General features: G+C 40.4%; 1 protein-coding gene across 1 annotated transcript; it reads left to right on the top strand.

The window, feature by feature from the left end:
- Positions 1–5246, top strand: LOC134310076 (C-C chemokine receptor type 5-like). Its single transcript, XM_062991592.1, has 2 exons — positions 1–79; positions 4201–5246. Exons 1-2 carry the CDS (start codon positions 1–3, stop codon positions 5244–5246), a joined length of 1125 nt encoding a protein of 374 aa, XP_062847662.1.
- The last annotated feature ends 11199 nt before the right edge of the window (positions 5247–16445 follow it).

The following is a 16445-nucleotide window of genomic DNA, read 5'->3' as shown; positions in this document are numbered from 1 at the left end:
ATGCACAATGCCAAGCAGACTCTAGAGCAGTGGAGTGGAGTCACAAATCACACGTCTCTACCTGGCATTCTGAGTCTGGGTTTGGTGAATGTAGAGGAGAACATTACCTATATGACTGCATTGTGCCAACTGTAAAGTTTGGTGGAGGATGGATAATGCTCTGGGCTTGTTTTTCAGTGGTTGGTCCTTTAGTTCCACTGAAGGGAAAACTTAATGCTTCAGCAAACCAAGTCATTTTGGACGATTGTATGCTTCCATTTAGATTTGGATTGGGATGACATAAAATACAAAATAACAATACAACCTCATTACTGGGAAAAACTAATGCCAAATCCTGACCATATAGACTTAATTAAATATTTTATGTTCATAGACACCGATCAGGCATAACATTATAACCACTATCCTAACATTGTGTTGGTCCCCCTTTTGCTGCCAAAACAGCCCTGCACCTTATCTTCTGACACCTTTCTATCAGAACCAGCATTAACTTCTTTGAGCTACAGTAGCTCGTCTGTTGGATCGGACCACACGGCCCAGCCTTCGCTCCCCACGTGCACCAATGAGCCTTGGCTGCCCATGACCCTGTCGACGGTTTACACTGTTCCTTCCTTGGACCACTTTTCATAGATACTGACCACTGCAGACCAGGAACACTTCACAAGAGCTGCAGTTTTGGAGATGCTCTGACCCAGTTGTCTAGCCATCACAATTTGACCCTTGTCAAACTCGCTCAAATCCTCACTCTTACGCTTGATGAAGAGATAATCAGTGTTATTCACTTCACCTGTCAGTGGTCATAATGTTATGCCAGATCAGTGTATGTATGCATACATTTAAAAAATTACAATACAACCATATAGATTTAATTAAATATTGTATGTTAATATAAGCTTATATAGGTTAATAATGTAAAACTTTATTTTTACCTTTTTTAATTTGCATTATTTTGGATATTTAATAATTAATAATTTAATAATTTAATAATGGTAACTTATACACATTTTGCAATTAAAAAAGTATCAAGTTATCCATTACATCTCAGGCTTGTAAAAAATATACAGTATTTTAGACACTATAGACACCTCTTCTAATGATCATGTTTAGGTGTTTCTTCCACACCCGTTGCTAACGGTGAATAAATTAGTAAATAAAATAAACTATAAGGAATAAGTGTGTACCTGTGCTCAGAGCAAGACATACTGTAGTTTGATAAGTTTGTTCAAAGATAACATCATGGATACCTAGTAGATACCTGTATTGATGTTTCTATTGACTGCTTACCACAGAGGCGTTGAGAGCGCACTGACATGTCTGTGTAGATGCTTTTGAGATTTAAACCTTAGCCAAAGTATATACAGTACCTCAATTACAACCTCTGTTTTAGCTGCCAACAGGAGGCACTAAAGGAAATTGCTATCAATCTAGTGAACACGTGAAACCAGTTCAGAACTGAATACCTGATCTGCTAGACGTTTATTAAACAGAAAAACAGAATAACTTCATTAAGGCTTTATTCCACTTCAGAATAGCTTGTGACAGTTATATTCCTGAATAATATACATTCATGAAATAAATGCACTTTTTAGCAGTTTTTATGTTAAAATGTAGGAATATATATATATATATATATATATATATATATATATATATATATATATATATATATATACATACATACATATACATATATATATATATATACAGTATATATACATATATATATATATAATATATATTATTTATTAATATATACATCGATCAAGCATACGATCCTCATTTCTACACTCACTGTCCATTTTATCAGCTCCACTTCCCATATACAGTGGGGGAAATAAGTATTTAATCCCCTGCTGATTTTGTAAGTTTACCCCCTTACAAAGACTTGAACAGTCTATAATTTTTATGGAAGGTTTATTTTAACAGAGAAACAGAATATCAACAAAAAATCCAGAAAAGAAACATTAAATAAAAGTGATAAATTAATTTGTATTTAATTAAGGGAAATAAGTATTTGATCCCCTACCAGCCAGCAAGAATTCTGACTCCCACAGGCCGGTTATGTGCACATGAGGCACACAAATTAGTCCTGTCCCTGTATAAAATACTCTTGTCACAGAATCAGTTTCTTCCGTTCAAATCTCTCGACCACCATGGGCAAGACCAAAGAGCTATCAAAGGACATCAGGGACAAGATTGTAGACCTGCACAAGGCTGGAATGGGCTACAAGACCATCAGCAAGAAGTTTGGTGAGAAAGAGACCACTGTTGGTGCGATCATTCGAAAATGGAAGAAATACAAGATCACAGTCAATCACCCTCGCTCTGGAGCTCCATGCAAGATCTCACCTTGTGGGGTAAGAATGATTCTGAGAAAGGTGAGGTCAGCCCAGAATTACACGGGAGGAGCTTGTCAATGATCTCAAGGGAGCTGGGAGCACAGTCACCAAGAAAACCATTAGTAACACACTTCGCCGTAATGGATTGAGATCCTGCAGTGCCCGCAAAGTCCCTCTGCTCAAGAAGGCACATGTACAGGCCCGTCTGAAGTTTGCCAATGAACACCTGAATGATTCAGAGAAAGCTTGGGAGAATGTGATATGGTCAGATGAGACCAAAATTGAGCTCTTTGGCATCAACTCCACTCCACACGCCATGTTTGGAGGCAAAGAAATGCCCGGTGGGGATGGTGTTCTTGGGGTCATATCCAGCATTTCTCTGCTCCCAGCTCCCTTGAGATCATTGACAAGCTCCTCTCGTGTAATTCTGGGCTGACCTCACCTTTCTCAGAATCATTCTTACCCCAAGAGGTGAGATCTTGCATGGAGCTCCAGAGTGAGGGCGATTGACTGTGATCTTGTATTTCTTCCATTTTCGAATTATCGCACCAACAGTGGTCTCTTTCTCACCAAGTTTCTTGCTGATGGTCTTGTAGCCCATTCCAGCCTTGTGCAGGTCTACAATCTTGTCCCTGACGTCCTTTGATAGCTCTTTGGTCTTGCCCATGGTGGTCGAGAGATTTCAACGGAAGAAATTGATTCTGTGACAGGAGTATTTTATACAGGGACAGGAATAATTTGTGTGCCTTTTGTGCACATAACCGGTCTGTGGGGGTCAGAATTCTTGCTGGTTGGTAGGGGATCAAATACTTATTTCCCTTAATTAAATACAAATTAATTTATTTATTTCTTAATTTATTAATTTACTTTTATTTAATGTTTTTTTTCTGGATTTTTTGTTGATATTCTGTCTCTCTCTGTTAAAATAAACCTTCCATAAAAATTATAGACTGTTCAAGTCTTTGTAAGGGGGTAAACTTACAAAATCAGCAGGGGATCAAATACTTATTTCCCCCACTGTAGAAGCACTTTGTAGTTCTGCAATTACTGATTGTAGTCCATCTGTTTCTCTACATGCTTTTTTAACCTGCTTTCATGCTGTTCTTCAATGATCAGGACCCCCACAGAGCAGGTATTATTTAGGTGGTGGATGATTCTCAGCACTACAGTGACACTGACATGGTGGTGGTGTGTTAGTGTGTGTTGTGCTAGTATGAGTGGATCAAACACAGCAGCGCTGCTGGAGTTTTTTAATACCGTGTCCACTCACTGTCCACTTTATTAGACACTACTACCTAGTTGGTCCACCTTGTAGATGTAAAGTCAGAGACGGTCGCTCATCTATTGCTGCTGTTTGAGTTGGTCATCTTCTAGACCTTCATCAGTGGTCATAGGACGCTGGCCACGGTGCACTGCTGGCTGGATATATTTTTGGTAGGTGGATTATTCTCAGTTCAGCAGTGACAGTGAGGTGTTTAAAAACTCCAGCGGTGCTGCTGTGGCTGATCCACTCATACCAGCACAACACAGTGTCACTGCAGTGCTGAGAATGATCCACCACCTAAATAATACCTGCTCTATGGTGGTCCTGTGGGGGTCCTGACCATTGAAGAACAGGGTGAAAGCAGGCTAAAAAAGGTATGTAGAGAAACTGATGGACTACAGTCAGTAATTGTAGAACTACAAAGTGCTTCTATATGGTAAGTGGAGCTGATAAAATGGACATTGGGTGTAGAAACAAGGAGGTGGTTATAATGTTATGCCTAATCGGTGTAATTCTACATTATAGTACTCTTTAATAATAAGATAATAAGACTACTGGCAATAATAAGACTATTGTTTCCTTATTTTTTCTAAACAGTTGACTACTCCACCTATTACAACATTGATTACAATGACAATGACACGGCACCGTGCAGCCCCAGCAATGTGAAAGTCTTTGGGCAAGCCTTCATCCCTGTACTCTACAGCATCGTCTTCATTGTGGGCTTCATCGGAAACAGTCTGGTGTTATGTGTACTGGTCAAGTACCATCAAAGATCAAACATGACAGATGTGGGTCTTTTCAACCTGGCAGTTTCAGACCTCCTCTTCCTGATCTCACTGCCTTTCTGGGCTCATGCTGCTACCAGTGAGTGGACCTTGGGGAACATCATGTGCCACACTATAACAGCACTTTTCATGCTGGGATTCTATGGAAGCATCTTTTTCATGGTCCTGATGACAGTGGACCGCTATGCCATCATCGTCCATGCACAAGCCTCTCTTTTTACCAACCACAGGTCTGTCAAAGCTGGCATAGGTCTTTCTTTGTTAATGTGGGTTCTGAGCTTGGGAGCCTCTTTGCCAACCATTATTTTTAGCCAAGCAAAGAATGAATCAGGCGAATGGACATGCAAACCAGAGTATCCCCACGGGTCAACATGGAGACAATTCTCTTACATTGAGCTTAACATCCTCGGCTGGGTCCTGCCTCTGTCAGTGATGGTGTTCTGCTACTCACGCATCATCCCCATCTTGAGGTCCATTAAGTCACAAAGGAAGCACAAAGCTGTCAGACTCATCCTGGTTTTGGTTGCTGTTTTCTTTCTCTTCTGGACGCCCTACAACATCGTCATCTTTATGCGCTTCTTGCATTACTCAGGTTACATGCAGAAATGCGAGTGGAAAGTAGGCACAGACATGGCCATGCAGTGGGTGGAAACCATAGCATTCAGTCACTGCTGCATCAATCCCATAATCTACGCCTTTGTGGGGCAGAAGTTCAGAACTTCGGTGCTCAGGATTCTAAAACAGTGGTTTCCTGTTTGTTTTAGTAAATGCACCACAATTGTCAGTGAGCTTTCGGAGAGGAGGAGCTCTGTGTACTCACGTTCTTCGGATGTTTCCAGCACAAAGATTTTCTAGCCACAAAGTGCTGATGATGCGGGATAAGATAATCATAGGAAATCAAAGCTGCAACTTTGCTCAGCCATGCATGCTATCATTATGCAAAACCTTTTTTTTTTCAGCTAAGTTTCCTTTTTGATTCTTTGTATTTTTGTTGACTCAAGTCATGTAACCCTGTTGTCTATCTCAGCAGGTTATTGCAGTCTTTTTGTGATTATTGCAGCCTGAAATGTTTGTTTTTCTGATTCTATTTTTGACATTTGCACTTTTAAAACTGCCTAAATGTAAATAGTGAGGAAGCAGAAGGGCATTTGTTTTATCATCCAGGTATCACATGTTTAACCCCTAAAAATACCATTACCAAACTGTAAACTGACTGGCCCTGCTCGCTGGGTGAAAAGATGGAATTCCTCATCTTAACAGAAAATAGTAGACGTCACTTGTCGATGTTCGTTTGTGGTCTACACACTGTTGATTGACATACAAAACACATTCCCTCTTTTTCAAATTGAGTTTGTTTTCTCTGACTGAAGGGGCGGCACGAGTAGCACTGTCACCTCACAGCAAGAAGGTCCTGGGTTCAATCCCCAGGTGGGGCGGCTGGGTCCTTTCTGTGTGTAGTTTGCATGTTCTCCCCGTGTCTGTGTGGGTTTCCTCCGGGGGTTCCGGTTTCCTTCCACAGTCCAAAGACATGCAAGTGAGGTGAATTGGAAATACTAAATTGTCCATGACTGTGTTTGATATAACCTTGTGAACTGATGAATCTTGTGTAATGAGTAACTACCGTTCCTGTCATGAATGTAACCAAAGTGTAAAACATGATGTTAAAATCCTAATAAATAAATAAAAAGAGGTGGCACGAGTAGCACTGTCGTCTCACAGGTGGGGTGGTCTGGGTCCTTTCTGTGTGGAGTTCTCCACACATGTTCTCCACGTGTCTGTGTGGGTTTCCTCCCACAGTCCAAAGACAGGGTGTGTGCTCTCTACATAGACAGCATTTTACATCATACTACGCTCGCTCCCGACGGTTAACGGTATTTTGACTCAAGAACGAGTGAGCATCCGAAGCTGCCTTAGCGGTAAAGGCAATCCCAGCATTCAGTGAGTAAATAAAAAATATGGCAGATGTGCGGAGAAACATTAATAAATTATTATTGATTTTTACACAAGTGTTTTTATTTGCAAATTTGGGCTTGTCAGCGAATTTAACCGTTTTTGGTACACGGAGGGAGATGTTAGTTGACATGCTAGCGCGTTGTGCCACCCCATCCTATTGGTTTGAATGGCATGAGGCTAACTGTGTTAGCTTAGTTAGCGAAAACTGATAAAATCGCTGTTTAAGTAGCGCGTTCGAATAACCTGCCTTAAAAGTCAATGACTTATAAGAATCCTTTCTACTTAGGCAGCTGCCTATGTAGGCAATAAGACAGAAAGGGAGCTCACCAGGTTTTCGAACACACCCACTGTCAGGTTAATTGGAGATATAAAATTGTCCATGACTGTGTTTGACATTAAACTTGTGAACTGATGAATCTTGTGTAACGTGTAACTACCGTTTCTGTCATGAATGTAACCAAAGTGTGTAAAACGAGCACAATTAATGTCTCTGTGCCTGTATAATTAAAGCTTATTTGATTACAACCATTAGACTGAGCCACAAGCAATACATCATAGAAGCCTTACAGTTGTTTTAAAAAGCAGAAGCAGGGACTTTTCTGCAAGACAAGTTTTCAGCAGCTTCTAACTCATGACAGACATGTTTTTGGATTATTTATACCCATCTGTACACATTATCTCTAGAAATAAGTTGACAGTTTGGGTTTTACTTGTGGCTTTGGCAAAAGACCACTGTTACATGCACTCTACACATTAAAACAATTGTTTATAAAAAAATGAGGGGCCTTAAGTTACTTCAAAATGGTTCCCAGTGACATTCCTGAATTCTGTATAGAGTCTGTAGACTTTCCCATTGTAATATACAGGGGTTGGACAAAATAACTGAAACACCTGTCATTTTAGTGTGGTAGGTTTCATGGCTAAATTGGACCAGTCTGGTGGCCAATCTTCATTAATTGCACATTGCACCAGTAAGAGCAGAGTGTGAAGGTTCAATTAGCAGGGTAAGAGCACAGTTTTGCTCAAAATATTGCAATGCACACAACATTATGGGTGACATACCAGAGTTCAAAAGAGGACAAATTGTTGGTGCACGTCTTTCTGGCGCATCTGTGACCAAGACAGCAAGTCTTTGTGATGTATGAAGAGCCACGGTATCCAGGGTAATGTCAGCATACCACCAAGAAGGACAAACCACATCCAACAGGATTAACTGTGGACGCAAGAGGAAGCTGTCTGAAAGGGATGTTCGGGTGCTAACCCGGATTGTATCCAAAAAACATAAAACCACGGCTGCCCAAATCACGGCAGAATTAAATGTGCACCTCAACTCTCCTGTTTCCACCAGAACTGTCCGTCGGGAGCTCCACAGGGTCAATATACACGGCTGGGCTACTATAGTCAAACCTTTGGTCACTCGTGCCAATGCCAAACGTCGGTTTCAATGGTGCAAGGAGCGCAAATCTTGGGCTGTGGACAATGTGAAACATGTATTGTTCTCTGATGAGTCCACCTTTACTGTTTTCCCCACATCCGGGAGAGTTACGGTGTGGAGAAGCCCCAAAGAAGCGTACCACCCAGACTGTTGCATGCCCAGAGTGAAGCATGGGGGTGGATCAGTGATGGTTTGGGCTGCCATATCATGGCATTCCCTTGGCCCAATACTTGTGCTAGATGGGCGCGTCACTGCCAAGGACTACCGAACCATTCTGGAGGACCATGTGCATCCAATGGCGGTGCCGTGTATCAGGATGACAATGCACCAATACACACAGCAAGACTGATGAAAGATTGGTTTGATGAACATGAAAGTGAAGTTGAACATCTCCCATGGCCTGCACAGTCACTAGATCTAAATATTATTGAGCCACTTTGGGGTGTTTTGGAGAAGCGAGTCAGGAAACGTTTTCCTCCACCAGCATCACGTAGGGACCTGGCCACTATCCTGCAAGAAGAATGGCTTAAAATCCCTCTGACCACTGTGCAGGACTTGTATATGTCATTTCCAAGACGAATTGACGCTGTATTGGCCGCAAAAGGAGGCCCTACACCATAATAACAAATTATTGTGGTCTAAAACCAGGTGTTTCAGTCATTTTGTCCAACCCCTGTACACCGATCAGACATAACATTATGACCACTGATGGGTAAAGTGAATAACAATAATTATCTCTGGGATATTTTAGGCAGCAGTTGAACATTTTCTAGTCCACTACAGCACTTCACACAGCAACACAATAACTTTTACTTAATTGTAGACGTTATTTAGATTAACCATTCCACATTCTGCATGTTTTAAGGATCTGAGGAGAAACTAAAGTACCTGGAGAAACACAAAGATAAACAAAACTCGTCATAGACCAGAGACGAGGATCAACACCAGGTCCTCAAAACCCACGTTGCCTTGTAACACCCACCTTCCCAGCATTTTTGCCACTAAATTGACGTAACTGGCTGTTCAAATGTATTTCAGTGTGCACATACCTGTCATAGCCACCAGGGGAGCAGGTCACATGGGTTTGTTAGGCCAGTACAGGAAACTTTTGGCTCTTTATGAAGATCCGAACTGTAACACTTTACAATTTATAAATAAATACTTTTACACAAACAAATTATTGAGACAATGTATTCCAACAATGAGTGCTCTGAGGGTAATATCTGGCCCTACTCCTTATTAGCTTCTTATTATTATCAAGCTATTTATTACTTGCAGACCACAACACACTTTCCTTACCCAAGTGAAACTGTGAATTAGGGGCTTTCTTTAGTAGAATCAGTATGGTTCACCTACAGTAAATATCATATTTTTAGATACACTAGAGATTCGTTCCCACGACAGTACCTGAGTTACATGTAGCAAATCTTCCAATGAAACATGTACAGTACATGTTAACTGCTTAAGACTTTCTAGAAATTAAACAGGAAAAGCAACCAAAGCATCTACTATGGAAGGGAGGTTGCATCATGAGAAAGAGAATTAGACAACAGTGACCACAGACTGACACAATCATTTGGTGCTCAGTTGTTTTTTATTAGCACCAAATACTAAGTCCTAATATTCGTGTGTTTTTAAAAGATTTAATTGTCACTCAGATTGTTGTGCTAATTACACGCAATTACATGATTAATCTCAGACTTTTGGCCTCTGGTGTATGTAGGAGAATGTTTCTATGAATACAAGTCGCTTCAAGTGAAGAGAAAATCCACACCGAGTTCCTCTAACAATGATGACAAGAGCAAACAATAAGAAGTCGCTAAACGACTCATTTTAAAAAACTCCCACTTAATTTCAGACTGACTGAGGAGCAGAAAAATGGTCATTGTGATAACGACTGAGTCAACTCTCCACTAAATAAAATTCAGACCCAGGATTTATTTGTTGAGTCATATCTAATTACTGGAAGGTTTTTTACATTCATTACTCAGGCGGCACGGTGGCTAAATGGGTAGCACTGTCGCCTCACAGCAAGAAGGTCCTGGGTTCGATCCCCAGGTGGGACGGTCTGGGTCCTTTCTGTGTGGAGTTCTCCTCGTGTTCGCGTGGGTTTCCTCCCACAGTCCAAAGACATGAGGTGAATTGGAGACACTAAATTGTCCATGACTGTGTTTGATATAAACTTGTGAACTGATGAATCTTGTGTAATGAGTAACTACTGTTCCTGTCATGAATGTAACCAAAGTGTAAAACAAGACGTTAAAATCCTAATAAACAAACATAAACAAACGAACATTCATTACTCCATAAAACAAGTGCTAGATAGATAGATAGATAGATAGATAGATAGATAGATAGATAGATAGATAGATAGATAGATAGATAGATAGATAGATAGATATGCCCAAGGCTTTGTGTTAGTGGGCAACTTTTGATTGTTAACAATTTTATCCAATGTTTTTTACCAGTAAGTCTGAAGGTGGGGGATCTTGGTAGAAAGTATAGCCTAAGGTTGAATGACTCAGTGCATTGTTTGATGGCTGGAATTTCTGCAGTGCATCCAAATCAGCTTGCTTGCAGGAAGTCTCACCTCTGTCTATCTGAAGATAAAGAAAAAAACACACTGTATGCTCAAACAGACCTCATTTTACAGGAAATTTGCTTGACGTAAAGTTCAAGAAAAAGAAAAAGTGTGAAATACCCTCGACTCATTTGCTTGTTCGTAGACGCCAAAGGACGCCAACAGATTGCTTTAGACATGGAGGACAGTGTTAACACAGAAAGGTAAATCTGAATCTATTTCTATTTACAGTTAGTAGAACAAAGCTAGAAAAATCAGTTTACCATATAGCGGTAGCGGTGTAGTAGATGCCCTGAGCCCCATTCTTTTATTCTAATATAGAAACTAGAGATCACATCACAGTGTGTATGTCTAGTAACAGCAGTAGCTGTAAAGTCTAGTAGTAGCACGAGTGTGGTGGGTTCTTCAAGGGGCCTGTGGTTTTGACGAAGTGTTACGAGACCATGTGTTCAGAGACTCTATGCATTTTTGTGGTCGGAGATGCACAGCATACTTAGATCTTGTGTTTTAATCTAATGACTTCAATTATTCAATCTGCCGACAGTTCGGACTAAACGTCGAATGTTAACGACTTTGTTTTAAAAATTATATTACTAATCAAAACTGATAACACGATCTGATACCTAATTGTTTACATGTAAAACAAATTATAGATGATTTTTTTATATTATAATATTTTATAGCACTGTAATATTTTATTGCTAAAATTCAACCCTACAACATTGGAAATTAAAATTACACTTTCTCATATCTTCTAAAAAATGACGTGAGAAGACATAGCCTTTTTAGTCTTAAGATTGTAAACATTATAACATTAAAACCACCTCCTTGTTTCTACACTCACTGTCCATTTTATCAGCTCCACTTACCATATAGAAGCACTTTGTAGTTCTACAATTACTGACTGTAGTCCATCTGGTTCTCTACATACTTTGTTAGTCCCCTTTCATGCTGTTCTTCAATGGTCAGGACTCTTCCAGGACCACTACAGAGCAGGTATTATTTAGGTGGTGGATCATTCTCAGCACTGCAGTGACACGGACATGGTGGTGGTGTGTTAGTGTGTGTTGTGCTGGTATGAGTGGATCAGACACAGCAGTGCTGATGGAGTTTTTAAACACCTCACTGTCCCTGCTGGACTGAGAATAGTCCACCAACTAAAAATATCCAGCCAACAGCGCCCCGTGGGCAGCGTCCTGTGACCACTGATGAAGGTCTAGAAGATGACCAACTCAAACAGCAGCAATAGTTGAGTGATCGTCTCTGACTTTACATCTACAAGGTGGACCAACTAGGTAGGAGTGTCTAATAGAGTGGACAGTGAGTGGACACAGTATTTAAAAACTCCAGCAGCACTGCTGTATCTGATCCACTCATACCAGCACAACACACACTAACACACCACCACCATGTCAGTCACTGCAGTTCTGAAAATGATCCACCACCCAAATAATACCTGCTGTGTGGTGGTCCTGTGGGGACAACCTCCAAAATGCACATACAGCAACCTGTTCTTCTAATTTAGACTTCTCTGTGCCTATAAAAAGGTTTACTTTGACTGCACTCATTAAAAGTGACATGGAACAGTGAGTTCTTGCCTTGTGTGATAGGACCTTTGTCTGGATAATCAGATGTACTCCAAGTACCAATAAAAACAGATCTGCCATGAATAAAATGGTCGTAGCGTAGTGGTTACGGTACTGGACTTATAGTCAGAAGGTTGCTGGTTCAAACCCCACCACTGCCAGGTTGCTGCTGTTGGGCCCTTGAGCAAGGTCCCTAACCCTCAATTGCTCAGACTGTATATTGTAACTTTGGATAAAGGCGTCTGCTAAATGTTGAAAATGAAAATGTAAAATGTTTTTGGAATACAAATGTCACTGTTCACAGTTAAGTGAGCTTGACATTGACTGCTGTGCAAGGAAAAAGACACATTAAAGCTTGACTGATTGACCTTTTACATTCCTGACATTAACCCGCTTGAGATTAAGAACATGTGACCTGTACTTAAGGATCCAGTCTGTGCCAGAAAGCCAACAAACTTGGACAACATTTTCCGATCCTGCCAAGTAGGATGGTAAAAGATCCAACCAGAGCTCTGCTAGAAGCTTATTAATGGCTGATAAATATGGTTCATTGTAATTATAACATAATATATTGTGTAGTATGTAGGGCTATATACTTTTGACTCAGAGGATTTTCTCAGAGAGATGTTTTATTTATTTACTCACATAAAAACAATTGAAGAAATCATTTAAATGTTAAAACTTCCATGACTTACACCGATCAAGCATAACATTATGACCACCTTCCTAACATTGTGTTGGTCCTCCTTTTGCTGCCAAAACAGCCCTGCAACTGCGATGCTCTGTGTATTCTGACACCTTTCTATCAGAACTAGCATTAACTTCTTCAGCAATCTGAGCTACAGTAGCTCGTCTGTTGGACCCACACGGGTCAGCCCTCTCTCCCCACGTACATGAGCCTTGGCCGCCCATGACCCTGTCGCCGGTTTACCACTGTTCCTTCCTTGGACCACTTTTGATAGATACTGACCACTGCAGACCGTGAACACCCCACAAGAGCTTTTGGAGTTTGGAGTTTTGGAGATGTTCTGACCCAGTCGTCTAGTCATCACAATTTAGCCCTTGTCAAACTCACTCAAATCCTTACGCTTGCCCATTTTTCCTGCTTCTAACATCAACTTTGAGGATAAAATGTTCACTTGCTGCCTAATATATCCCACCCACTAACAGGTGCTGTGATGAAGAGATAATCAGTGTTATTCACTTCACCTGTCAGTGGTTATAATGTTATGCCTAGTCGGTGTACATAGTGCTTACAAGCTATTTTCATTATATATTAAACTGAATCATTATTTAATTATCAGGAATAAAAGAAATACATTAAATAAAGAGTTCTTCCATTTGTCATGACTACTTCACTAGCAGGATTGTGGTGGGATCTTTAAGGGGTCTGTGGTTAGCCGAAGTATCGAGGCCATGCTTTTAGAGTTTTCCACGTCTGTTGTGGTCTGGGTTTCACAACTGTAAAAAAAAAACAGATTTGTTTTAATCTTAGTCATTAATCTGTTTTGATTTTGATTTTTGTGACAAATCTTTGGACAAATAGTGTCACAAGGTTGTTGAAGTACCGTTAACCCCACAAACGTTTTCCACCTAAAAGTGCAAAAACAAACCTAAATTCTTTCTGATCTGACAGGAAACAAAGTACAGGCAATAATGGGCCACAGAAACTCCTAAAATGTGCAAAAACAAAATATAAAAAAATCAGTAAACAAATCTAGAATGCTTAAAAAGTGATAAAAATTCTCTAGATTTTGGGTGGTGCCGCATGTTAACACCCCAGTTCACCACTGCTGAGACATGAGTCTCTAGTTTAATTTTCAGTGGTTCCACTTTTAGAGACTCAGCAATTACTAAATTCCTGATCAGAAGGTTGAGGGTTCAAGACCTGCCACCACCAAACTTTAGAAAAAAGCACCTGCTGAAAAATGTAACAGTAAATATCTGGTGCTCAACAGACACACAATATTGCACATTATTGCATCTTTGCACAATGTTGCATTTTTGCACCTTATTGTTTTTAAATCTCTGCTGCTATAAAAACCCTACGCTGATAACTGTACTGTATATCAGAATACGTTTTTTACCTCACCTATCATTTACTCAGTACCATGTACTGGCCATCACTACATTTGTCTCTAGTCTAGTCTCCCTTAATTACCTTTGTTAGATTAGAAATGTCTTTTGTATTTATTGTACTGTTGTCTGTCTGCACTGTGTACTGTATTGTCTTGCACTTTTTGTTCTGTGTTGCACCCTGGTCCTGGAGGAACGTTGTTTCGTTTCAGTATGTACTTGAATATAGCTGAAATGACAATAAAGCCTCTCTTGAACTATTGAACACCTGGGAGGAAAGGCTGCAGTAGTTATAATGTCCATATTGCAGCAACAGTGACTCCTACTGTCTGATCGAGGTGCTGGCATGAGTGGTAGAGAAATACAGAGAGAGTAGTGTAGCCCTGCTTATGTGGAAAGGCTCTCTGGCTGGTGTAATAAAGCAGACAGCTTCAAGTTATCCAAGCTGATCTCACACAATTCCTACCCCTCCCAGAAAAATGGTAAACAAAATAAACGTGTCAAATGGTATTCCATTGGTATTGGTATTGGAGTTGGTATTCCCAACTCTGATGTCCACACTTTCAGACATCAAAAATCATATATTACTCTTTATAATGTTTTCAATGGGGTAGAGGTCTAAACTGCAGGCATGTCAGTCTAGCACCTTTACTCTCTTGTTACATACACCGACAAGGCATAACATTATGACCACTGACAGGTAAAGTGAATAACACTGATTATCTCTTCATCACGGCACCTGTTAGTGGGTGGAATATATTAGGCAGCAAGTGGTAAACCGGCGACAGGGTCATGGGGGCCAAGGCTTACTAATGCACATGGGGAGCGAAGGCTGGCCTGTGTGGTCCGATCTAAAAGACCAGCTTCTGTAGCTGAAATTGCTGAAGAAGTTAATGCTGGTTCTGACAGAAAGGTATCATAATACACTGTGCATCACAGTTACAGGGCTGTTTTGGCAGCAAAAAAGGGACCCACACAATATTAGGAAGGTGGTCATAATTTTATGCCTGATTGGTGAATAGAGCTTGGCATTGTCTTGCTAAAACAAACCAGTGGGTATCAAAAAAGACATTATCTACTCAGTCCACAAACCTTTTGGGTCCTCTTGTATGTTTATTGTTTTTTTTTTTTATATAACAGAATTTGCTGAGTCAAAAATATACACTAGTCTAGTCTAGTCTCCCTTAATTACCTTTGATAGATTAGAAATGTCTTTTGTATTTATTGTACTGTTGTCTGTCTGCACTGTGTACTGTATTGTCTTGCACTTTTTGTTCTATGTTGCACCCTGGTCCTGGAGGAATGTTGTTTTGTTTCAGTATGTACTTAAATATAGCTTAAATCTCAAAAAGGACATTATCTACTCATGTCCACAAACCTTTTGAGTTTTAGGTCCTCTTGTATGTTTATTGTTGTTTTTTTTATATAACAGAATTTGCTGAGTCAAAAATATACACACAGCACAATATTATTTAGGTATACATATAGCTCTTTAATCAAGAGCAGGAGCTTCATTTTTGCACAGTGGGCTTTAGTCCCACAACAATTTTAAGGTTGTTTTCAGTCAATTATGCTGACTAACCAATGATTAAGTGGAACAAGGGTTGGCGTTATTCAAAAATTTTCTTAACCACCAAATGAACAGTCTACGTAGCTGTATGCACATTTTTGACCCAGCTGTATCTTTTGAGATAAATAAGTGTATACAGTTTAGTCAGCATAAAAAGCTTATATTCATGGGCTGCTCAGGTGGCGCAGCGGTAAAAACACACGCTGCAACCAGAGCTGGGATCTCGAATACATTGTATCGAATCTCAGCTCTGCCTTGCCGGCTGAGGCTGATTGGCCACATGAACAACGATTGACCACTTGTTCAGATGGGCGGGACTAAGCCAGATAGGGGTCTCTCTCTGTCAGACTGGTGCAATTACAACCTCTGCTGGCTGATTGATGGCGCCTACACGGAGATGAGGAAGGAGTGCTCTTAGGGTGTGTCTCTCCGTACACTAGGTGGCACAACACTCGTCAATGTGTGGGTGATAAGATGCATACGGCTTGCTGCCCACGTGTCGGAGGGGGCGTGGGTTAGCTTCGATCTCCTCGGTCAGAGCAGGGATCGGCATAGGCGGAGAGGAAGCGTGATGCAATTGGGCAACTGGACGCGCTAAAGGGGGAGAAAAAGGGGAGAAAATACATTTAAAAAAAGGTTATATTCATGTTAATTTATGAGGCAGCACGTTAAAAATATCAAGCTATGCAGTGTGAAATATTCAACCACATACAAAACTCATATTTTGCATGAGAAGATCATTGTGTTGACTGCCCCTGTGGCATCCTTCCATAAACCACCCTGTTGTTTCAGTTATGCATTTATCATAATTTATTACCATTTCTCATATTTGTTTATTTTCTTTTTTGACAGA

Source organism: Trichomycterus rosablanca, chromosome 3 (assembly GCF_030014385.1).
Source record: "Trichomycterus rosablanca isolate fTriRos1 chromosome 3, fTriRos1.hap1, whole genome shotgun sequence".
NCBI lineage: Eukaryota > Metazoa > Chordata > Actinopteri > Siluriformes > Trichomycteridae > Trichomycterus > Trichomycterus rosablanca.
The sequence above is the reverse complement of the archived record's forward strand: the minus strand, read 5'-3'. Positions and strand labels throughout refer to the sequence as shown.